This window comes from Prionailurus bengalensis, chromosome C1 (genome assembly GCF_016509475.1).
Source record: "Prionailurus bengalensis isolate Pbe53 chromosome C1, Fcat_Pben_1.1_paternal_pri, whole genome shotgun sequence".
NCBI classification, from domain to species: domain Eukaryota; kingdom Metazoa; phylum Chordata; class Mammalia; order Carnivora; family Felidae; genus Prionailurus; species Prionailurus bengalensis.
This window is the reverse complement of record NC_057345.1, coordinates 189,031,675-189,056,151: the sequence shown is the minus strand read 5'-3', so window position 1 is coordinate 189,056,151 and position 24,477 is coordinate 189,031,675. Positions and strand designations below refer to the sequence as shown.

The following is a 24,477-nucleotide window of genomic DNA, read 5'->3' as shown; positions in this document are numbered from 1 at the left end:
GAGAATAATTCTGCAGAGTTGTGGCCTAGCAAAAAGGAGTTCCATGGCTGATCAGTTATGTCTCCCATAGGCAATGGAGGGAGAGTGAATTGTGATGCATATACAGATCTTCCTCAACTTACGATGGGGTTAAGTCCCAATAAACTCATTGTAAGTTGAAAATTTTATAAGTTAAAAATGCAACTAACATACCTAACCTACTGAACATCACCAGTTGGCCCAGCCTACCTTAAACATGCTCAGAACACTTACATAAGCCTAAATCTGGGCAAAATCATCTAACACGAAGCCTATTTTACAATAAAGCATTGAATATCTCAAGCAATTTTATTGAATAATGAAATGGAAGTGAAAAACAGAATGGTTGTATGGGTGGAGAATGGTGGTTGGCATATCAGTTGTTTACCCTCCTGATCATGGTCTGATGGGGAGCTACAGCTCGCTGCTGCCCAGACATCATGAGAGAATATCATACTGCATATCACCAGCCTGGGAAAAGATCAAAATTAAAAATTTTAAGCACACTTTCTGCTGAGTGTACCTTGTTTTCACATCATCATAAAGTTGAAACATTGAAGTTGAACCATTGTAAACTGAACCAGCAAATTGATGACCATTGGTACTGAGCTTTGCCAATTCAATATTTAAACTGTACAGAATTCTTATTACAGAGTTTGCATTTAGTCATTCTTAACAAATCATTTTGGCATCAACCTAAAGTCAAAAGTTGAAGAACTATTCCATTGTTATTATAGTAACCCTAGTTCCTCAAGTTCGAGATGCCATACATTTTTAGATACACTGATAATATAATAACAGGTTTTAAGGGGGAAAAGACTACTATAAATATAACACTTATTTGTACGTTCTTTTTCAGTACCTCACTCAATGTTTGAGAAAAACCTCTTCACTTTTTTCTTAAAGTGTTTTTTTTGTTTTGTTTTGTTTTTTAGTTTTTTTAGAAAGAGACAGAGCAGAGCAGGGGAGAGGGATGGAGAGGGAGAGAGAGAGAGCCAGAGAGAGTCTTTTTTTTTAATTTTTATTTTACATTTATTCATTTTTTTGAGAGACAGAGTGCGAGCGGGGGAGGCGCAGAGAGAGAGAGAGACACAGAAGCTGAAGCAGGCTCCAGGCTCTGAGCTTACCAGCACAGAGCCTGACACAGGGCTCGAACCCATGAACCATGAGACCATGACGTGAGCCAAAGTTGGATGTGTAACCGACTGAGCCACCTAGGCACCCTGAGAGAGAGTCTTAAGCAGACCCCGTGCTTATTGTAGAGCCTGATGCAGGGCTCAATCCCACAACCCAGGGATCATGACCTGAGCTGAAATTAAGAGTTGGAAGCTTAACCAGCTGAGCCATCCAGACACCCCTGAAAGTTTTACTTTTAAGTAATCTCCACACCCAACATGGGGCTTGAACTCACAACCCTGAGACCAGAGTCACATGCTTTACCAACTGTGCCAGGCACCCCAAGAACAAATCTCTTTCAGATTCAGCCTATGGATTCTTCTGAATCCTTTGTGACCATTGACAGTTGTGCATAGATAGCATCACAAGGATCCTCTGCTTTTTATCACCTGGCCTAGTGATCTTGACTTTCTTAGCAAATGTAGGCTTAGGCAGTCTAATTGTTAGCTATATTGTAGAATACCAGGGTTTCATTTGTATTCCCTATTTGGTTAAATTCATAATTTTGTTCTACTGTTAATTAAATTAACCCTTTCTACAAGGTAAACAGCTTCTTGTGAAAGTTATAAAGAAGGTTCTAAAAAATATTTGGTGCCTGAGAATCATTTTGTGATGAATGAGTTAATCATACCAACTTAACTTTAAAAATTCTGCTATTTCTCCTGAGATGTCTGTCAGTTTTTATTGTATGTAATTACTATGCCCATTGTGTAGACCGGCAATCCTCTTCTAGGGTCCTCTGGAGTGCTTGGCTGTTGTTTTGCTAGAAAACATGAAAGTGTAGTCATGCCTTCAGCAATAAATATTTGCTTCACTTATTGTAAATATGCCGTGCTAAGTCCTCCCATGGGCAGACAGTAACAGCTCTGTCTCAACTTACTCTCCTGCCAGCAGGTGGCAAATTTCTTTTAACATAAGTTCTAAGTGGCCTCCCAATTTTAGAAATGTTAAGATGTGAACAAATATGAGTCTGAGACTAGAGGGAATAAAGCAACTGCCTAAATGAGGTAAACTCTGAGTATTCAGGTCAAAATTCAAGTGCCCAGAGTAGGCAAATAAAGTAAGCAGCCTCTACTCCCACTTTGGTCCCCTAATAGAATAGTGGCTTACAGGGGTTAGTTGTATCTGGGTGGGCCGCATATATCACTCACAATATAAAATAGAAAGTATTGCAAGAAAGTAACAGAAGGTAGAAAGTATTAGGTTGTTTAAGAGAAGGATGGAGCAAATGCTGTGGGAATCCAGAGGAATAGAATACTTCTGCTTGTATAAATCAGGGCAGAGGAGCAGGTGGCATTCAAGTGGACATTGAAGAAATAGGTGCTGAATGAGGCCCTGTGGAGAGAAGAGGCAGACCATGGTGACCATGAAAAAGTACCTCTCAGATCTCCAACTGTGCAGAGCATAATTGACTGAGGGCCCCAGTTGCCTGCTCTGAAATCCATCACTGCAGTTGTCCTGCTTCCAAGCTTCCCACAGGCTGCTCCTAGCTGATGACTGAGTATGACAGCAATACTGTAGCGGGCAGGCTTGTTCTTGGGAGACACTGCAGATGGGAGACTCCTCCGGTGGGTAACTTTGTCTCAAGGACTCCCTGGCTGCCTTGCCGAACTTTTTTTTTTTTTTTTCCAGATAGGCTCTATGCCCAACATGGGGCTTGAACTTATGATCTCTAGATCGAGAGTCGCATGCTTTATCAACTTAGCCAGCCAGACGCCCCCGCCTTGCCAAACCTTTAAAGAATATTTTAGACTGGGGTGCCTGGGTGGCTCAGTTGGTTAAGTGTCCAACTTAGGGTCAGGTCATGATCTCACAGTTTGTGAGTTCAAGCCCTGCATCGAGCTCTCTGCTCTTAGCACAGAGCCTGCTTCAGATCCTCTGTCCTCCCCCCTCCCTTTCTCTGCCCTTTCCCCCCACTCTCTCTCTCAAAAATAAATAAACATTAAAAAAAAAAAAGAATTTCTTAAAACTGCAAAATAGTCTAAGATACTTCCATCTTAACTTTCCTCCTTTACCCCTCTCCTTCACAAGGTCAGACCTGTCCCCAGTCTGACATTTCTCCTGGCTCCCTCCCCATTTTCCCTCACAGGTGTTTTTCCTAATAAATCTCTTGCACATCTAATCCTGTCTTCGTGTCTGCTTCTTGGAGGACTTGGACCCAGTCCTTCTGGAGGTGCCAGGTAGGTGTCCTCAATGCATTTCAGATCTACTCTTTCATTTGCTTTATTTCCCACCTCTTTCCCAGTTACCACTATGCTTTAGAAGTTGGCACTATCAGATATTCTCCACGATAAGAGACATTTTAGGCAGTAAAAATCAGGAAAATCCTGTGGAGAAGAGGAGGAAGACCTAGAAGATTATTAGAAAGACATCCTAATTATTTTCTTATTCTAATTATTTCTTTAAACATTTATTTTTTTAAACAGAAAGGTGTGTTTTATTGGTCGGGACTCTTTTGGTTACAAAGGACAGAAACCCAAGGCAAATTAGATTAAGCAAAAAGGGTTAACTAGTATGATGGTGATGACATTGAGCTACATCTCAGGAACAAGCAGAATCAGGGACCTGAATGGTACTGGGATGCTACTCTGCCTTTCATTTCTGAAGCCAGTGAGATGGCATTTAATGGCTCTTGGACTTTACATCCCACAGCCCAGAGACCCAGAGAGAGACTGACTTCTTCTTTAGCTCCAGTTCTAATTCCTTGGGAAAAGCTCAATGTGACCCAGCGTGGGTCAGATGCCTACCTTCAAATGATTAACTATGTTCAGGGGGACTGTGTCAGGGAAAGGGCCATGATTAGTGCTATACCAACATGGTGGGGTTGCATGCTGGATGTTCTTAGAAGAAGGGAGGAGAGTTGCCATTATGATCATGTATAGAGAGTTGGTCATCTGTTAGGTCTTCAGGGTCAAACCAGGATTTGAAATCCCCACTTCCTCTTTCAGGACCTCTCTTCTCGACCTTCTTTCTTTTTAAAAAAAAATTTTATTAAAAAATTTTTTTCTAATCTTTATTTATTTTTGAGAGAGAGAAAGACAGAGCACAAGCAGGCAAGGGAGACACAGAATCCTAAGCAGGCTCCTGGCTCTGAGCTGTCAGCACAGAGCCCAATGTGGGGCTTGAACTCATGAGCTGTGAGATCATGACCTGAGCCAAAGTCGGACACTTAACCAACAGAGCTACCCAGGGGTCTCTACCTTCTTTCTGACCAAAACGCCCTATAAAGAAAACATCGATTTACTAGCACTTAAAGTAGTGAGAGACTTCAAAATGCATTCTGCTTTCAAATGAGTTATGGATTATTTTTATTTTGCACCTTATTAATTTCCTATGGAATGTACTCATTTCTAGCAGGCAACTGACAAAACTGCTTTTGGGAATTTGGGAGCTCTGGGAGGAGAAAGATCTAGTACTCCTCTCTCCCCCTTCATTGCAGCTCTTTTGCGGCTGACAATGTCAGAATGTTAATGCTGTCTACAAATCCTGACTGTTGGCTCCTGAAGTCACAGCCTTTGGCACCCTTTGTGCTTTTTAGTGCTTTGGACATAGGGAAGGTAAGATTTCGGAAATGCGCTCTATTATCTTGATGGCCCAGCTCAAAACTGGGCTCCTTATCCAGCCCCCTGGCATAGCCATGATGATTGCTGCCTGGTGAGCCTGCCTTTGAAAGTTGGCGTTTTGTTGGGACGAATTCAAGCCCCAATGGCAGACTTGGGTTGCAGTGGAAAGTAGATTCCAAAGCCGCCCCTGGAATGTGAACTTTTCCTGGAAACTTTCCATGCTGCCTCTTAGAGAACAGCAGGCATCAACGTATTCACACCAGGAGTCAATTAAAGAAACCCAAATTATTGCCATTCCAATAAACAATGATCTCTCTTCCTTTTCAAATAAACTTATTAGGATGGCCTAAAAGCCAGGTCTAATTACAGGATCAGATAGCATAAATCTGATTAGAAGCTTTTCGTCTACTTTAATTAATTTTCTCCTGCAATCAGAGCTATTTTTAGCAAATTTAAATATGTATTTAAACAACTTTCATGTATACTTTTTCTAAAACCTATTGGGGTTCTCTTTCATTCATTCTTCCTCCTTTTTGATGAGGCATAAATGTTCTTAGGACACAGTATTCTGAGAGGCAAAGTTTGGAGACTACCATGCCTTTACTGCCTGTAATATAAATACATGTATCCCGGATACACATAGATCATGTATCATAGGTTGGGGGGTCATTTAAGATAGTGCTGAGTAACTGGTAAATATTGATTTACTGGAGAGAAAAGGGGAGGAAGGAAAATGGTGAGAATATTAGCAGTAGAAAATAATTTCACCTTTCAAACTTGTGTCTCAAGTAGGACCTTCCAAAGGCAACCATTCTTACAAATTATCCTTCTCTTGCTCCTCCACTCCCCCAGTCCCCCGCCACACCAAACACAATTTCCTCCTCCCAAGGTACATCTCTATCTTTCCAAAAGTTGCAAGATCTGCAATCTAAATGATTTAAATACTGATCTTATAGGTAGTAGAATGTACATCATTAACCCTTACTTAGCACAGTGCCTGGTACATAATAGGAAGGAGGGAGGGAGATGGAGAGGGAGGAGGGATGGAAGAAGAGAAAATTCTCATACTCTATCGTTAGGATTCAACAATCTCTTTGCAAGTTCATCTTTATGGTTAATAAGTCTGACTGGTGCAATTTGGTGAAATGGTATTTGACCAAATGCAGAGCACTGGCTAATGTCATCTGTCAGGTACCCTTAGTATGTGTGCATGAGGAGTGGGTAATTGTGGGAGAACTCTTTTTCCTTTGTAGTGGGATTTCTTAAGGGTCTGAGTTAAGATTCTATGTCATCTTCATGTTGATGAAAATTACTGCTGTCATTTTAGGTTTTTCTCAGTTCATTCTGTCCTTGTCAATTCTGATGATGAAAAAAGCTCCCTTGAGATTTTTTTAAAACAAATTTCCATAGAACTCAAGCAATTCCTTTCTCCCCCCCCCCCCTTTTTTGGGAGGCTAGAAAATGTTAGTCTGAAACATTTAAGTTTGACTACAATTTGCTAATTGTAGAAATTACTCTTTTCTTTTTGTTACTTTTAATAAGTTCTAAAACCAATGTCTTTGAAACCAGTGATCATCATGTTTTTCTCCTTTTTCAAATTGGCCAAGAACAGCAGAAATAAAGGGGGAAGTTCTATGAAATCATTCCTAAGAAGTAATTAAAAAATCACAACCACCGAACATGAAATAAGATTTATTTTCTTGTTGATATATTTGAATAATTCACATTGAAATTAACACACACAGGAAAGGAAGAATTCCCTAAAGATTATTGCTTTAATATGTATGCACAAAGAGATTTGGGCCTGTTAGTAAAGGATGGGGACTTTGATCAAATGTAGTCAAATGATCTGTTTGCACTGTTCAAGGGGAGGTGATAGGGTCCACTTATCAGGGTCCTCTATACCAGCCATCAGGAGACCTCATACACTGTCTGCCTTAGAGAAAGAACCCAATTTGGCCAAACAGTAAATAAAAAAGAGGACTCACCACTGTCTGGGCCACTGCTGGCTGGGCTGAAGTTTGATAAAGTCTAATAATATCTCATGTTTACAAAGCAACATTTTCCTGAGGGCAAAGTGCTTTACCAACATTATCTCATTAACCTGTCCTTTGACCCTAAAAGCAACCTTATTTTAGTGGTATGGGTGTGAATGGAAGACAGAAAGAATAAAAGAATTAAATGAATTCCATTAAATTAATGGAATTCAGGTCCCTACATTTCCAGGCCAGGTTGCTCTCCTGTGGTCCATTATGACTCTTAGATGAGCCATCTGAGCCCATTCCAAGTAATGGGAGCCTCTTGATTTGGCATGACCTAATTTATTAGATTGTTTTTAACATTTATTCATTTTTGAGAGGAGAGAGACAGAGCATGAGTGGGGGAGGGGCAGAGAGAGTGGGAGACACAGAATCTGAAGCAGGCTCCAGGCTCTGAGCTGTTAGCACAGAGCCTAATGTGGGGCTTGAACCCACAAATGGGGAAATCATGACCTGAGCTGAAGTCAGATGCTTAACCGACTGAGCCACCCAGACACCCCATGGCATGGCGTAAACAGGGAACTTGCCTTTCTCTGTTTTCCATGTGTCCAAAAAATTGGTGAAAATTCCTAAACATTCTACATGTATCTTCTAATTTAGGAATTCTCAAATCTTGGTTCAATGAGTTTGGGGAGGTAGGAGGAAATTGCCTGAAGTCTTGGGCATATATGAATGCACTTGCATTTTTCTGGGGACTCAGCCCATAGTTTCCATCAGATTTTCAAAAGGATCTGCGATTCCTTGAACTCTGGGTTCTTAGTTTTGTTCTCTAGCTATAGCAAGGTATTGTAGCCAGTCTAGAGAAAGACTAGTATTTTGGAGTTCCAACTATGCATTCAGCTCTAATCTAGTTATAGGGTCATGGGGCAATGGGAATAGATTTTGGCTGATAACATACAAATTATATCTCTAAGGGTGCTAATACATTATTTGGCTCCGAATAATTTTCCAGATGTGATCCATTTATTTATTCTTGTATTTATTTATCCAACAGACTTATTCACTGAGTATACTATTTTCCTAGGGTTGGTGTAACAAATTACCACACACAAGGTGGCTTAAAACAACAGAAATTTATTCTCTCTCAGTTCTGGAGGCTAGAAGTTTAAAAAAAGGTACCAATAATACCATGCTTTTTCTGAAGTTTCTAGAGGAAGACACTTCCTTGCCTCCTCTAGCTTCTGGTGGTTGCCAGCAATCTGTGGATTTCCTTGCTTTGTAGACACACCAGGCCAATTTCTGCCTCTGTCATCACATGGCATTCTCCTGGAGTGTCTTTCTATCTCTTCTTGTAAGGACAACAATCATATTGGATTAAAAGCCCACCCTATTCTCATATGACCTCATTTTAACTTAATTAACTACATCTGCAATAACCCTATTTCCAAATAAGTTTGCATTCTGAGGTTCTGGGAAGGACATGAACTTTGGGTGGATACTATCAACACAATACACTGAGCATCTCCAGGTACTAGATATTGTGCTGGGCACTAGAAGGTAAATATAAGAAAAATCACTGCCTAGGCATAATAATACTTAATGCTCTTTTTAAATTTAATTTAATTTTTATTTATTTATTTAGTCCAGTAATGTTCCTTCTTTTTTTTTTATGTTTTTTTTTGTTTGTTTATTTTTGACAGAGAGAGAGAGACAGAGCATGACTGGGGGAGGGGCAGAGAGAGAGGGAGACACAGAATCTGAAGCAGGCTCCAGGCGCTGAGCTGTCAGCACAGAGCCCCACACGGGGCTTGACTGACCGTGAGATCGTGACCTGAGCCGAAGTCAGACGCTCAACTGACTGAGCCACCTCAGTCAGCCTTGGTGGCTCCCCCAGTAATGTTCTTTCTTGTTGGGATTCCTTTAGTTGTCCCAGGGTGGTGTAGGAATGTCCCAGGGTGATTATGGAGGTATCTAGGCCTTCACTTTGATTTTCTTCTGAGCCCACATTCCTGTCTATTTTTGCAGGGAGCAAGAGAGCTGGAGTTCATCCAGTACAGAGCTTGATTAACTTTCTGTGGTCAAAATAGCTACAAATTTTCTCTTTCCTCAAAAAATGAATTTGTGACATGGGTATGTACGGCAACTGTGAACAGATCAACATTACCAGAGTACTCTCTGCAGAGCGGCAATGTTGGGAGATGAGCTGAAGAGGTAGGCAGAAGTCATGGAAGGACTTGCATGCTTTGCTTATGGTCTTAAGTGAGGAAGAGACAGTCATAGTTACATGTACCATGATTTCTTCTGGCACAGGGTGGAGATGAATTGGAGGAGGGACCAAAATGCAGGTAGGGAGACCAGTTAGGGGGCTATTACCATGATCTAAGCGAGAAATGGTAGTCATGGGGAAGAACTAGAATCCAAGTTAATTGGCCAACTGGAGGGGTTAAGGGAGAGGACACAGCCAAGGATAAATTGCAGTTGCTGGCTGAGGAAAATACATAGCACCAGCTGTTGGATCTCAAACCACTGACCTTGTCTTAGGGGTCCACGATGCTTCTTAAGTGCCCAGAGCCTGTTGGGCTGTAGGGGAAGGCTGACAACTCCAGGGGAGCATGATTTCGCTTGTAATCACCCTCTGTTCTCTGAGGCAAGTCCCATAGAGGGAGCTACAATAACTGGCTCTCTGACAGAGAGATGCTTGCTTTGCTTATTCTAACAGCAGTGTTGGTGGGTGGACTTTTAAACATTCCAGGATGCCTTGGTTGGGAAAAGGGACATCTCAAGCTAGGAGGTGATAGCCTAGGTTGGCTGTGAGAGATTCTTTTGTCCCTTGACCATTTTAGCACTATGCATTCAACAAGTGAGCTGAAGTTATTTCCCCAAACCAGAATAACACTGGTGACTTTTTCATGCTTGGAGGGAGCAATTAACTCATCTTTTCCAAACAACTCTCAAACTTCTTAGAGAATCTGTCGTTATTTCTCAAATTTCTCATCTTCAGGGAGAGTTTGGAGACTGGACACAGGGTGAACACTTGAGGAGTACATTAAATGGGTCATCTGGACTTGGATATTGTAATTCTTGAGTCACTTTGCCCTGGTGGGGGGCTCTTATTGGGCTCCCCTGCAACCCCTTTTATGTAAGAACACAATGAGGTGAGCTAAATCAAACCCACTTTGGCTCCTCAAGTGTATAAGCTTCCCCACTGGTGACCATGATCCTCCTGTGATACCCTCTCGTGTGGGATGAAGTCATTAAACATAGATCATGGAAAAGCAGGGTCTAATTCCCTGCTAATAAGTAACACATGACTTGGAATAAATGTATTTCACAATCCCAAGAGAAGTTAATCACAGTTTTAGTGATATTTCAAAGAAACAGTTGATTCTATGGATACCCACAATTCAGCACTCAGGGTTGGGGGGAAAAAAGCAGAAAGCAGAAAGAGAAAAATGCATACAGTGTAGAAATAAAGGGATCTTTGGCAAGTTACTTAACTTCCCTATATCTCAGCTTTAGGGAAATGGGAATAATAGTATCTATCTCAGAGAGTTTGGAGAGAATCAGATAAGAAGTGCACAGTGCTTAGTACACTCTACATATGTGCCTGGTGCATCAAAACCCTCAATGTTACCATTTATTATAACTCTTGGATACAGGAAATGAGAATAACAATAGAAAGTCAACTAATATTTGTAGAAGGAATGACTGAATCAAGGTGTCAGGGGCTCAGAAGCAGTGCTGTGTTCAGAATTTTCTCTTGCTATCTTGCTCTCTCTCTTTCTTTGCTGGGTTTTCCCTTTGATCTTTTTCTTTTTTCTTTCTCCTTTTTTTTTTTTTTTAATGCATTCCATCTTTGTGTTTCCTTTTTCTTGGTTCAGAGTGACAGGTAAGAAAGATCTCTGGGTTAAAAGAAGTGTCCCCAAGGAGAATGAAGCTAGCTAGCTCCATTCTAATTTTTCTTGAAGTCTGATACTATGCAAAAGGCTAACCCTTTCTTTCATTTTTTAAATCAAGTGTCCAGGACAGGAGAGTAAGAGACACAATAATTTTACCTCTATACACGCTGTAAGTGCCTTGGAGGTAGAAACTGTTGAGTATTTATTTTTTATTTAAAGAGCAGTTATTTTTGTTTGTTTGTTTGTTTAAGGTAATGTCTGTGCCCAATGTGGGGATTGAACCCAAGACCCTGAGATCAAAAGTTGCATCCTCTACCAACTGAGCCAACGAGGTGCCCCAAAACTTGAGTATTTCTATTCATAAGCAGAGCCCAAACCTGGTGTGTTCTGACGAACAGAAAATTGTGTTTTTTTAATTTAAAAATAAGAAAAGGCAGTTGAGACAGCATTCTGACTGGACGGCAAAGACTGCATTTAGATTTTTTTCGGTAGCCACTTGAACTGCTTGGACAGATTTGGGGAATCCTGAGAGACAAACACGGAGCAGTTATAAATATATAATAGTGGTGGCGTGAACTGAAAGGAGACTTAAGTTATCTGAAGTAAACATTTTGTACAACTTGTGGACCAAAAGCCACTTAATGAATAGAGGAATTGTCGGTCGCCTTTCTCTCATCAGAGATGAACTAACGGAATTTCCTTGCTGTCCCATTTAACTCTTACAGTGAAATAGATTCCCACCTTAAATAAAGTAAGAATCCACTTTTATAGGGGGAGATCCCCTAAGCAGGACCTGAATGGAGAACTTGAAAGTTTATTTTTCAACCTTCTTTTTTGTCACTCACTTGTACTAACAGTAAAATGAAACTTCCTTGTGACTTGAGAGGATGGTTTGGTTTGAAACATTTGTTCTCATTTTCTGGGGTTCCTTTGACTTTATCAAGCCATTTGGCTTTTCAGGAATGCTACAGGGAGCACTGGCAAATGCATGCTATGCTAGAAGCTGAGAGCACTGCAAGCCAAGTATTACAGCATTGACTGACTTTCCCCTAAAAAAGTGTGCTATTTACAAATTTAATTCCTTGGAAATTCTAAGTGCAAATGGTGATGAAAATGGCAACAAATCGTCCTTAGAATGAATTCTGCTAAAAATTAAATAGTTTCCTTTTAGGCTGGTATGTGTCTTTGTGCAAGGGTGTCAAGTGCATCCATTTGACATCTATGTCAAGCCTCATGGAATGAAACCCAGAAGTTAACAATGGGATATGCAGCTATAACTATGGTATTTCAATGTTAATCGTGAAGGATAGAGAAAGAGAGAGACAAAGAGGGGAGATGTACATGTGAGATGCAGTTTTTTAAAAAACAAATTAAATGAAAAAAGATCTTACCTTAACATTTAGGTTTTTTTCTCCTTAAGTCTGCCTTCCTTTAGATCATCAAAGACCAGTCTGAACCGTCTCATACACACAAGACCCCTTTTATTTAAAATAGTCTGCATACACACATACGCACACACACCACTGCAGCCGCCGCCACCACCACCAACCTTTCATTTCTTTTATGAAAGAAATCCATAATTTCTAAGCAACGTAAAGCTCACCTAGGCCCATAAACTAAAGAATGGACTCTATATCCCCATCATATCTAACTCACAGGCCTTAATTAGCAGATTAGCAAACAGTTGTACTGGCAAACCCTTTTGAGTTGCTTATTTACCTGTTTCTGCTATAAAGTCTCCTGTGATTGGACCCTTCCCTCTTTTGGAAATCCAGTTATCTTGCTGGCAAATGTTGCAAGCCTGCAAAAACGCATCAGGAGAGAGGCAATGTTTCACTTCTTTCTCTGCAAACTTACTGGATTTGCTGTTGTTGTTGGAACTTGTGAAATTATTGTTGCTGTTGTTGTTGGAACTTGAGGGTTTTTGTTTGCTTTTTGTTTTTTTAAAAGAACAACAACAAAAAGAGTGTTGCCTTCAAAATTCACAGTTCCTGGAGCCAGTGGTAGAAAGAAGAGAAACTTAACTGTGTTCTCTGGAATTGTTTTCACTCTTTGCCCAAAATCATTTCCTGTTTGTTAAGGAGCACTCCAATGGGAGGTAGACCTAAATTATTCCCCATTCCATAACCTTAAGGGCCATCTAAATTCTCTGTGCCTCAGTTGTTCCTTCTGTAAAGTGTGGATAATAAAAGGGTATTTAGAGTGGGGTGCTTGAACACACTCTCTTTTGAGCTCATGTTCAATGCTAATGCTCAGGTTGATTCCAGAATTCCATATTAAGAGTCTGTAAAATGAGAATGAGAGTAATTTCCACCTTATAATGTATGGATTAAGTGAGTTGATGTAAGGGCTTAACACAGAACTTGCCCATTGTAAGCACTCATTAAAGGATAGCTATCATCTTACCATTTCATTATGATAATACTGCTATGGTATATATGATAATAATACTGTGAAGATTCTTGTGATTCTTCCAATAGACCTTTAGAAAGAGGGTTTCCATGCTGCTAAGGTTTGTTGTTCTCATGCTCTTGTTCAGTGGGTTCTTGGTTTGTAAGCAGCATGAACCTTCTCACTAAGTCTGTGTCCTGATCCTCAGACTAGAATGAGCAAGGGCAGAAGCCATAGCAATGGAGGAAATCTCTGGAGGGACTCTTAGTCCAACCTTCCAAATGGTTCCTGGTGATTTCTGGGAAGTACTTCTCAGGCTTATTCTTGATGCCAGGCCCTTGAACCCCAATGTAGAAGCATATGCAAGAACAGGGAGCATCCAGCCTTCTAGAATTCAAACAGCATTTATGAGTCTTCTGCTTCTCACTTAAAAAACAAAAATAAAACCCCCAAATTTTCTGGGGACTAGCACTGAAAATGCCCTCCTTAATTCCATTCAGTCCTGATGTGAAATATTTTCTTCACTTATTCTTTCTTCAATTCTGGGTTAAATTAAAAAGAATAATAGAGTGGGGCGCCTGGGTGGCGCAGTCGGTTAAGCGTCCGACTTCAGCCAGGTCACGATCTCGCGGTCTGTGAGTTCAAGCCCCGCGTCAGGCTCTGGGCTGATGGCTCGGAGCCTGGAGCCTGTTTCCGATTCTGTGTCCCCCTCTCTCTCTGCCCCTCCCCCGTTCATGCTCTGTCTCTCTCTGTCCCAAAAATAAAATAAAAACGTTGAAAAAAAAATTAAAAAAAAAAGAATAATAGAGAATGGAAGACATTAAGGCCTCAGTAAATATTTATAGCATGGTGATTAGGGGCACAAGCTATAGCCAATTTGCTGGTCTGTGGCTCACCTTTCAGAGCCCAAGTTTCCTTGTATGTAAAATGAGGAATAATGATACCTACCTCCTAGGGTTGTTGTGAAGAATAAATGAAATAATTATATATTAATAACAATAGTGCTGACGTGTACTGACCTCTGTTAGATGCCAAGTACTATGGTTAAGACTTTGTGTAGATTAAAACTACCATACTAAATCATACTCAGACCTTAGCATAATGTCAATGCTTAATAAATGTTAGCAGTTATAAAGGTAATGATCATTAACACAGTAAGAAGGGCCAATCTTCACTGTTGTTGGCAACATATTTGTACAGTCATGCTCCCTTTCACAAAGCTGGTCCAAATCACTTGTCACTCCCCTCTCCCTCTTAGGTCTCTCTCCCGCTGGTCATACCACATCTTCAAAGCATACTGCTTTGTGGAAAAGATGGCCAGAGTCAGAATCTTTGGGAGACCTGGGTGGAACTTTCAGTGTGGCCTGGCCTGTGATTACTCATGACACTGAACAGGCTGTGTTTAGCCTCACTGATTTCCCATCTTCAGAATGTGATCAAGATACTGCTACTCAAAAAAATAAAAGTAAAATAAAGATACTGCTCCTCATTTGTTGTTAGTACTTTAGGATCATGGAGAGAAAGATAATCTGTAACACAAAAGATGGTGTTTTGGTTCAATCTCCATTTGAGAGGCTGGTGTGGGAAATAAGTGAGGTGAGGAGTGTGTGCTTACCTCTGGCAAAGGTTCAACAAAGGACAACACCTTCCAGAAGTCAGTGTGCTATACCCAAGGCCTAACACAGCACCTGGCATGCTCTAGTTTCTCAAGAAACAATTTGCTGGCACTGAAGAAACTCATGATTTTAGCTCCAGGACTTGTTCCCTACATCTGCTATACCTCAGGGACCAGCTGCCACCCATCTCTCCTTCCAGCTATCCCAGATCTGGAAACTGGAACTAAATGCTACATGCCATTTATTTTTCTTTGGAAATTAAAAAAATATAATTGGGGCTAAGTTATGCCATACAAGCTTTCATTGTTGGTACTATATTTCCTGCTCCCTGTCCTGTCATACCCTCCCCAAGATGATTTTCCCTCTGATTGAATTGGCCTCTGCAAGGCCAAGCTGAAGTTTGGGGAACAAGTTTTCCAAAGGTGAGTAGTATTAGGTTGTTGTCTCACCAAGATCATTTGAGCAGCTTGTTTTCATTCATGGACTATATGGAACTTTATCTTCTCCTGCCTTTGTTTCTGCTTCCTAAATGCCCTTTCTTGCTCCTGAAATGCCCATCTCTCAGAGATCACTTCTAATGGTCCAAGCTGAATCTGATGCCAGAGTCAAGATACATAAAGAGATTTGCAGGTGTGAAGCATTAAAGGAAGTGAAATGCAAAAGAGGTGGACTTGAGCTCCCTAAAAGGACTTTGCAGAGTGAAGCAGACTCCCCAGCTAAAGTACATTTGAATTCCTCACAATAGCTTCCATTTAATTTTGTTAGTTTGAAGTCTTCTGAAGAAGACTTTAGGGACAATGACCTAAAGAAGCATTCAAGTTTTTGGCTGAGTGTAACTGATCCAAATCAAGAGCCTCTGTCCTATTATTTCAGCCACATAAAATGTTGATTTGGCACTGAAACACCCAGCAACGGCAATTCCAGGATAACAAGACTGCAGCCAACCTGGTTGTGATAAAGACATGGTCTTTGAGAGAAACCAAGATTCCATGCAATAACACCCCTTTGGTATTGAGGAAGATGAATTATCAGATGGCAGAATGCAATTGCTAATGAAGAAGAGCAAGGAATGACACAGTAGCCAGTTCAAGAGACTAGACAACTCCTAAACTTACATTTTGGCTTCAGTATATAGTAATACAGTAATGATTTTACTTTTTGAATTGGGCTTGTGAAGGTCAATGTAATCCTCATTTTCCTTCACAGAGCACACACTGGCTTGGTTGGCTAGGAAGTAAGACATACTGGCCCACAGGAAAAAAACACAAGAAAACAAAACAAAACAGGGATTTCAAACCAGCTATGGATAATCCACAAAGGGGTGGGCCAGTTCATACTTCCTCCTGGCTGCTTGGAATCACAGGATGCTGGAGGAATACCTTTGTCTCACAAGTTACCCTCACCAGATGAGGAAAGCAAGACCCACAGAGGTGAAGAAACCAATATAAGAGTGCACAAATTATGGATCACATAATCTGGGTTCTTGGGAAATGCATTCTTGCTGGACACCCTCCTGCCCCTGCAATTAAATGGTCATTCCTACCACTGAACTTCCATAGCACTTTTCAGGACAGGTTGTGTGGCATATTATAGAAAGTGCACTGAGTTCAGAATCTGAGCACACATGAGAATGATTCCTTTCTCCTCAGGTGTCACTTCACCTCACTGAGCCTCTCAGCTTCTTCATCTTTAAAATAGGAATTATTATAGGGGTTCCTGGCTGGCTCAGTCAGTGAAGCATGTGACTCTTGATCTTGGGGTTGTGAGTTCGAGCCCTACATTGGGTGTAGAGATTAGTTTAATAAAAAAAAAAATCTCGGGGGTGCCTAAGTGGCTCAGTGGGTTAAGCGTCTGACTCTTGATTTGGCCCCTCGTCATGATTTCACGGTTTGTGAGATTGAGCCCTGCATTGAGCTCCATGCTGAGCAGAGCCTGTTTGGGATTCTCTCTCTCTGCCCTTTCCTGGCTTGCATGCTCTCTCAAAATAAATAAATAAACTTAAAAAAAATAATAAATAAGTAAAAACATCTCTATCATATAACTACAGTACTTTGAACATCAATTAAAAAATAAGGTAGGAATGATTATATATTGAAGGGTTCTTATAGTAATTATGAGGATAGTCAAATAATGAATGTGAAAGCAGCTTTTAAAAAGTAGTAAATGCCACCATATGTCAAGTAAATATTATTCCAAACAGCACTTGAACCTCTATAATGACACTTACCAAGTTCTGTCTAGAAATGTAATTAGTTGCTTATTCCTCCTTGGGAAACACCCTACTCACCATGAATTATGTCACAAGTTATTCCAGGTAGACTGTCTTTCTTACTTTTATCTGTGTCCCTCTAGTCCCCTTCCAGTCCCATCAGAGCACCTTTTATATAGTGACTTCTTGAGCAGTGCTTCTTGAACTGGATCACTTATAGTAAACCACCATTGTTTTAGACAAACTTCCTTTTTTCTACCACTTTTGTACTGATTGAGAAAATCACAAGTGACTGAGCTTTTTTTTTCCAACCAAAGAGAATAAGAGATACAATGTGTGGTTATCAAAGACTGGACATTTTACTTTATTATTTTTTAATGTTTTATTTATATTTGAGAGAGAAAGAGACAGAGAGCGAGTGGGGAAGGGGCAGAGAGACGGAGACAGAATCTAAAGCAGGCTCCAGGCTCCGAGCTGTGAGCTGTCAGCACAGAGCCTGACATGGGGCTCCAACTCACGAGCAGTGAGATCATGACCTGAGCTGAAGTTGGACACTTAACTGACTGAGCCACCCAGGTGCCCCAAAACACTGGACATTTTAATGGTGCCCTTTTAACTAGTTTATTTTTGTATGAAATGTGAGGAATACAGATTCAGATGTAAAAAATGTCACAAATTGAAAACAGTTGAAGAAGCGAGTTTTATGAAATCAGTTTAATGCCACTAAGGGTGAAATAAGAGAAAAAGAGAATAGGCCTATGAATTAAGTCCACATTGGTGTGCTTGTGGTCTCCTCTAGGATTTCCTGGAGCCCTGTAGACCTTATTCACCACCCACATATACATATATAAAAATATACCATCTATAAATAGCCATTTGCCTTTTCAGTGAAATTAAAGATGGGAGAGTTAGAAGAGAATTTCCCAGTATAATTACAGGGCTCAAACCTACAGCTGCTGTCCTCCTATAGTTCTCCCCAAAGAATTTCTAATATCACTATTTTTTATCAAGAGCACTTAAAAAATTGTTTAATTACAAAATGTTGTCAACAGCACATTTATTTATTGCCATAATTTCCCACATACCCACTTAAAAATATTACGTGTTGCGTAGGATTATTGTGTAGAATAATTTTGGTTTATAAACTACAAAAAATTCTCACAAGTGTTTCTGCTCCTTATCTAGGGATTAACACCAAACTGCTGCCAATGTTTTAAACTCTACACATGCCCTTTCACAAGCACTCTCTCTCACATATTTTCTGCTAAGATGTGCCTCTTTAAAAATCCATGAGCTTCTAAAAATTCTTAGGTAAGAGTCAACTGTGTAAGGATGCATCCCAGTGTGAAAAGAATTAAACCGAACACTTTTATCTTTGCTTACAAAAAAAGCAGGTAGTAATTTATTCATACACAGTCTTTGTTCCCTCACTAAAGACCAACGCTCTTCAATCTTTGGGCGTCCTTCAGGATGAAGCAGCTCTGAAAAGAGTAAGGGGACACATTTATAGGAGCAGTCACACTGCTCTACCCACACAAAGGTCTAAGTGCCTTTAGCAGTTAATTTGTGAGCAAAAAACCCCATTGGGAGCCTTCCACCTACTCTAAAAGCAAACATTCTTAACAGGCGGTATTAGTGTGGTGTTAAAAGAGGCATGCTTTAACCTAAAAGGTGTCATTTTATGAGCAAAAACTGGATAAACCTAAAGAGACTTTAAGTCGCTATTTTTTTCCTTCCTTGAAGCCAAAATCTTCACAGATTCAGATGACCTCACACTCATTGTGATGTTCAAAACCCAGGAGGATCTTAAAAGATGCTCTGCACAGAGTGCAGCGGTGTGGCTCCCTCCTCCCGGTGAGGACTGTCATTGGTTTTCCTTCTGCGTGTTTGTAAAACACGCCAGCCATGTGAGCAAGCCTGTTAATTAAAACAAAAACGGAACTGTTTCTGTTGAGCTTTAGAACTACAGAAGCTTAGAGCTGAAGTGGGGAAGGAGAAATAGCAGCGTCCAGTCTGCTGCTGGGTCTTGATGGCTGCCCAAGAATGGAGCGACTGTTAGGAAAAGCCAGAAAATAGGCACCTGATTTAAAGAAGAGAGAAGAGTGGAAAAAAAAAAATTAAAGCTAGTGAGGCTCTTGGAATTGGAAGTATTTAGAATGCCTTTATCATTTCCCTGAGGGACTGTTTAATATCAAAGTGCCTGGTTAGGAAGGCTTCTCAGTCTAATCTGATTCCAAAGTTAGCCTCTCAGACCAGAGAAAAGAATAGCTTCAGTGGCTTGAGGCCATCCTGGGGTCAGGCATGGAGTCTATTCCTGCCGGAGCTGCTGAGTCACTGCCACCTCGGGGAATCACTTGACCTCTGGTTTGGTTGACCTAGAAGGTAGAGTGAAGCCTACAGCTGAGAAGCCTCCATACTAAAGGCCCTTGCTATTAACTGGAATCATCTGACCAGCCTCCTGAACCCAAAGGATTTAAGAATTAACAAATTAGGTAAGGTGTATTAGAATACAAAAACATCAATTAAAAAGACACACACACACACACACACACACACACACGAAGAACTCACTGAATTCTTCCCAAGAAAAACATCACCAGAAAAGCAGACCAAAAATATTTTCTAGTCCTCTTTGAAATATGTTCTGCATCTCTGAAGGGTCAGACAGCACCTCTCTAAAAGATGCTTATTCTGTACCTTCAGTAAGTTAATAAGTTATCCAAAGCAAGATGTGAAAAGGCTTAGGGTTGTGTGGAAGGTAGTAGGCAGGAAGCAGCAACAACAGGAAAAAAAAAAATTAAAGGACAGATAAAGCATTCATTACACTATATTTTAAAAGGCAATAAGACTTCACTAATATAGAACATCTACGTGACAGACAGATCCAATGGTGTCCCTCCACACCTTCTTTTCATAACACAAAATTCTGTTCTTTAGCTTAAATATATATAGAAATTGTAAACTAAACATTCACTTTGTATTAAAAAAATTTATTTTGTGATCTGTACATGTGATAAAGTGGGGCTTCCTTGTAGACTTTTAAAGGAAAAACAAAACAAAAACCCAAAGTAAAAATGTATAAATACAATATATATTTTCTTACAAAAATGGGAGATTTACAAAATATACATACTGCACTTGTCTCTATTTTACAAATTTCACATGCAAGAGATATAACACAAAAGATGCCAAAAAACTGTATAGTGGGAGTTTTAAATCTGACAAATGAGACCATTTTGGAAGTTTAAGAAACACAAAGTTGATGTTAACTTTAATATAAAAAGCAGCTCCACTCAAGTGAACATTACATATATAAAGTAACTTGTACTCCTGACAGTACCCTCTCTGATCTGAAAACTGTTTAAAACAGCATTTTAAAACTTGTTTTGAGAAATAGGATAGTGTTGCAAGATTGGAGGGTGGTGTCAAAGGTGGAGTAAAGGTTAGCTCCCACGATTCTCTGCTCAGCTTTAGAGCATTATGCAAAAGAATCAGAGTTCTATTATAGAAAAAAAAAAGTACATGATTTAAGATTAATAAATTTAAGTCATGCAGCACATTTCAAAGAACTCCAGAATTACTTTGAAGTTTACCTTCTTTTAATGACTTTCCTTAAAAATGGGACCCATGGTTTGAATTGTCCGCTTCGTTCATTATCATTTCTGTAGGTCACCTCCCCACCCAGCCACACAAAAACAGGGTCAGCATACACATGATGTTTTATAAACGGATTTATGGAACTCAGAAAACAGGACAAAAATGGCTCTTTACTTAAAAAAATTTTTTTAACTTCTTTATTATGGAGGCTGAGGGTATTATTCTTTTCATCTTGAAGGATTCAAATTGGAAGAAAATAGAAAACCTAAATGTAGGTTTATAGGAAGAAAAAAAAATAAAGGGAGAGATTTCCCTGAACATTTTAACAGAGCCTGTAGACAGGATCATGTGTTCTGAATTAAATTTATTTAAAACAAATACAACAAAACCCCTTGCATTTTCCTTCAGCCGAGTCAGAACCTCTGCCTGATTGGGGTATGGGAGCACACTGCCCTTCACTTTTCCTTAAAAAGGAATGTTTATCTCAGCCAAATTAACATCCAAAAGGAAACCTCTGATTTGTGCTACTTTGCCTATAAAAGTTGCTGTCTTCACAGTTATGCCTTTCCACAGGGAGACACTTTTGTTTCCTCTTTTGTCTCTTACAACAAAGACAAGGGGAAAAATGCACTCCTGTTTTGAAAAGCAACAAGTCATTACTTCTTTTCAGAGTATTAAACCAAATAAAACACCCTTCTTTCTTCCTTCTGCCTTCTGCAGGAAATAAAAAAGTAGCAGAAATACCTACTACTCGTCTCCTCTGCCTCATCTCGAAATGTTATCTTCATTTCTTTGCATCCTCACATTAGGATTCGAGGAGGCAAGCCTCTCAAGACTTCCAAATGCTTATTTTACAAGAACTTGAAAGGCGTAGGAGAGGAAAAACAGGCGGGAGGGGCCAGGGGAGGAGAGCCTGTAATGTCTGACCCTGGAAATTAACCCATCTGGGCTCCAGTTTGGCCCCAGTGAAAGGAGATTATGGTTTGACCACCGCTTGACAAGGACACCGCAGGGAGTCCTCCCTTTTCCCAACAAAGCCGCCGCCGCAGACAGAGCTGTACCTTTCACCCGGGCCTCACAGGAGTGAGGACAGGCCACTTGTCTTGCAGCAGGGGAACCGCTCACAGTCCCAGTTCAGCCCTGGAGCCGGGAAGAACTCAGAGCAATCTCTGCTGGGTTCAATCTTGATAGAACCCGGTCGGCCCATACCGTACGTGATTAACATCATCGTTATCATCATCATCATGATCATCATCCTGCAAGTCTTTGCCAGAAGTCTTTTCATTCAAACCGTTTTTCCACCCAGACCTCCTTATCCAAACACACCCCTCGTCCCAAATCTACATATTTCATCTCTCTTCCAGGTCCCTTCTCCTTGGAGGGCAAGGAGGTTACAGACACCCCCCACCCCAGCAGTTCTCTCCTTCCCGTGCCTCTCCCCCTCGGAGGGGATGGGGGAAGGAAGGGTGGGGGAGGGGCCGGGGCTCATACCGCAGTCTCCCCCTTGCTGCTGTGGCTGAGTCTGTGATAGAAGCGGCGCCACGACTGCAGAGTCTTGCCGGACCAGATCCAGAAGCCAGTGGTGATGCCCACGATCATGGTCATCAGGTACTTGATCATGAAGACAGTGAAGTCAGGGCTCATGGGCGGGAAATGGCCAGGCGGGCAGGGCACCGCGTAGCTCTTGCAAGTCTGCAGGAGCCAGGTGCGCTCCCAGTGTTCGCGGAAGGCCTGCTCATAGAAGTAGCAGGCCAGGACGATGGTCGCCGGCACAGTGTAAAGCACGCTGAAGACGCCGATGCGCACCATGAGCTTCTCCAGTTTCTCGGTCTTGGTTCCGTCGTGCTTCATAATGGTGCGGATGCGGAAGAGCGACACGAAGCCGGCCAGCAGGAAGGACGTGCCAATGAAGAGGTAGACGAACAGAGGCGCCAACACGAAGCCTCGCAGCGCATCCACGCTGGACAGGCCCACGTAGCAAACCCCACTGAGCAAGTCCCCATCCACCTGGCCCATGGCCAAGATGGTGATGGTCTTGACAGCGGGCACGGCCCACGCGGCCAGGTGGAAATACTGAGAGTTGGCTTCAATGGCCTCATGGCCCCACTTCATGCCAGCTGCCAGGAACCAAGTGAGCGACAGGATGACCCACCAGATGGAACTGGCCATGCCGAAGAAGTACAGCACCATGAAGAGGATAGTGCAACCCTCCTTCTTGGTGCCCTGCGCCACCGTGCGGTAGCCGTCTTCTGAGAAGCGCTCCACGCACACCGCGCGGTCCTCCAGCAGGAAGCCGGCCACGTGCGCCACGGCCACCATGAAGTAGCAGCCCGACAGAAAGATGATGGGCCGCTCGGGATAGCTGAAGCGCCTCATGTCCACTAAATAGGTGAGCACGGTGAAGAGCGTCGAGGCGCAGCACAGCACCGACCACACGCCCACCCAGAGACGGGCAAAGCGCCTCTCCTCTTCCTTAAAGTACATTAGGCCGTTGGCACGGCCCGGCTCGCACGGGGCGCCGCAGTCGCGCTCGCCCAGGAAGCGGTAGCCCAGGTAGGGGGGCACCTTGAGCTGGCGGGGGCACGAGAAGGGGAAGGCAGAACGGCCCCTGCCGTCAGCGGCCCCCGGGGGCAGCGCGGTGAAGGGCAAGTCCGGCATGTAGGGCGCGGTGGGGTAGGCTGTGGGGCCGCCACCTGGGCCCCCGGAGCCGTCCGACGTGTTCTGGCCCACGCAGATCTCGCCGGCGCCGTGCACCGGGAAGTTCTCGCAGCGCAGCCGCTCTGGCCACTGGAAGCCGAACTTGTTCATGAGCGCTTCGCAGCCCTGGCGGGCACGCTCGCACAGAGAACGGCACGGCGGGATGGCCTGATCAAGCACCGTGCACACGGGTGCGTACATAGAGCACAGGAAGAAGCGCAACTCGGGAGAACACTGCACCTTCACCAGCGGGTAGAACTGGTGTACCTCGAGGCCCGCGTCCTCTTGATTCGTGTGGCCTAGCAGGTTGGGCAGGATGGTCTGGTTGTAGGCAATGTCCGTGCATAGTGGGATGGAGATGGGCTGGCAGAAGCCGTGGTCCGGTACCGAGATGCCCTTCTCGCCGTGGTAAGGCTGCGCCCCGGCACCGGCGGGCAGCGCACCCAGCAGCGCAAGCACTAGAGTGCACAGGCCCAGGGGCGAGCGCGACGCGGCCGCGCCGGGGCCCCGCATCGCCGGCCACGGGTGCAGCGGCGCTCTCAGCCGGAGGAGCGCGACGAGGCAGCCGAGAGAGGCTTGGATCTGGGGAGGCGCGGCCGCGCCCGGCTCATGAGAGTCCTCCCGGCGCCGGGGCCGGGCCGTGGGCGGCGCGGAGCTGAGGGCTCTGCAGCTGGGGTGCCCGCGCCGCGTGGGCGCCGCAGCCGTCTCCGCCCAGCACTCGATCAGTCGCGGGGAGCCCAAACTCGTCTGCCTGGGCCGGGGGCGCCAAGGGGGGCGGCCTTCTCCCGCCGCGACGTAACGGTGTGGCTTTTTCTGCGGCGAGGAGCAACAAGCGTCTCCGGTTACCCTTCAAACTTCGCTCAAGTCTCTCGACCCACAGCGCACAGTAACGCACGCGCCCCCCACACCAAGTCTGGCCCGGGGCAGCCGAGAGCCCGGCGCCGCCGCCTGCTAGCCGAGGCCGCCTCCTCGGCGGTGCTGCTCCGCCTCCTCGCCTCCAGGCTCTGCTCGCCGCCGCCTCCTCCTCGTCTCCTTTTCTACTCCCCCGCTCCTTCTTCAGCCCCAAAAGCTCGGCCCCCAAGTTTGTGCCAAACGGATGATTCTCGTTCTGAGTCCGATAGGCGCCTTAGAGCCAAGAGCTCAGCTAGTTCTTTTTGGAAATCCAATTATACTGCGTCCCGAAGCTGCGAGGGCCCTATGCCCGCGGCCTGGGCCTGGCCTCTCCAGCCTCGCGCAGCCCTGGCCCGTGAATCCCAACGCCCGCCGCCGCCGCCCGCCGGGAGGGAGCGCAGAGTAACGCCTCGGAGTCGCGCAACTCGCCAGAAGAAGCGT

General features: G+C 43.1%; 1 protein-coding gene across 1 annotated transcript; it reads right to left on the bottom strand.

Moving 5' to 3' along the window:
- Positions 1-308: 308 nt before the first annotated feature.
- Positions 309-23,690, bottom strand: FZD7 (frizzled class receptor 7). Its single transcript, XM_043577505.1, has 3 exons — positions 21,940-23,690; positions 12,355-12,436; positions 309-489 (listed from the first exon to the last, which is right to left on the bottom strand). Exons 1-3 carry the CDS (start codon positions 23,656-23,658, stop codon positions 482-484), a joined length of 1,809 nt encoding a protein of 602 aa, XP_043433440.1. The 5' UTR covers positions 23,659-23,690; the 3' UTR covers positions 309-481.
- Positions 23,691-24,477: the final 787 nt, after the last annotated feature.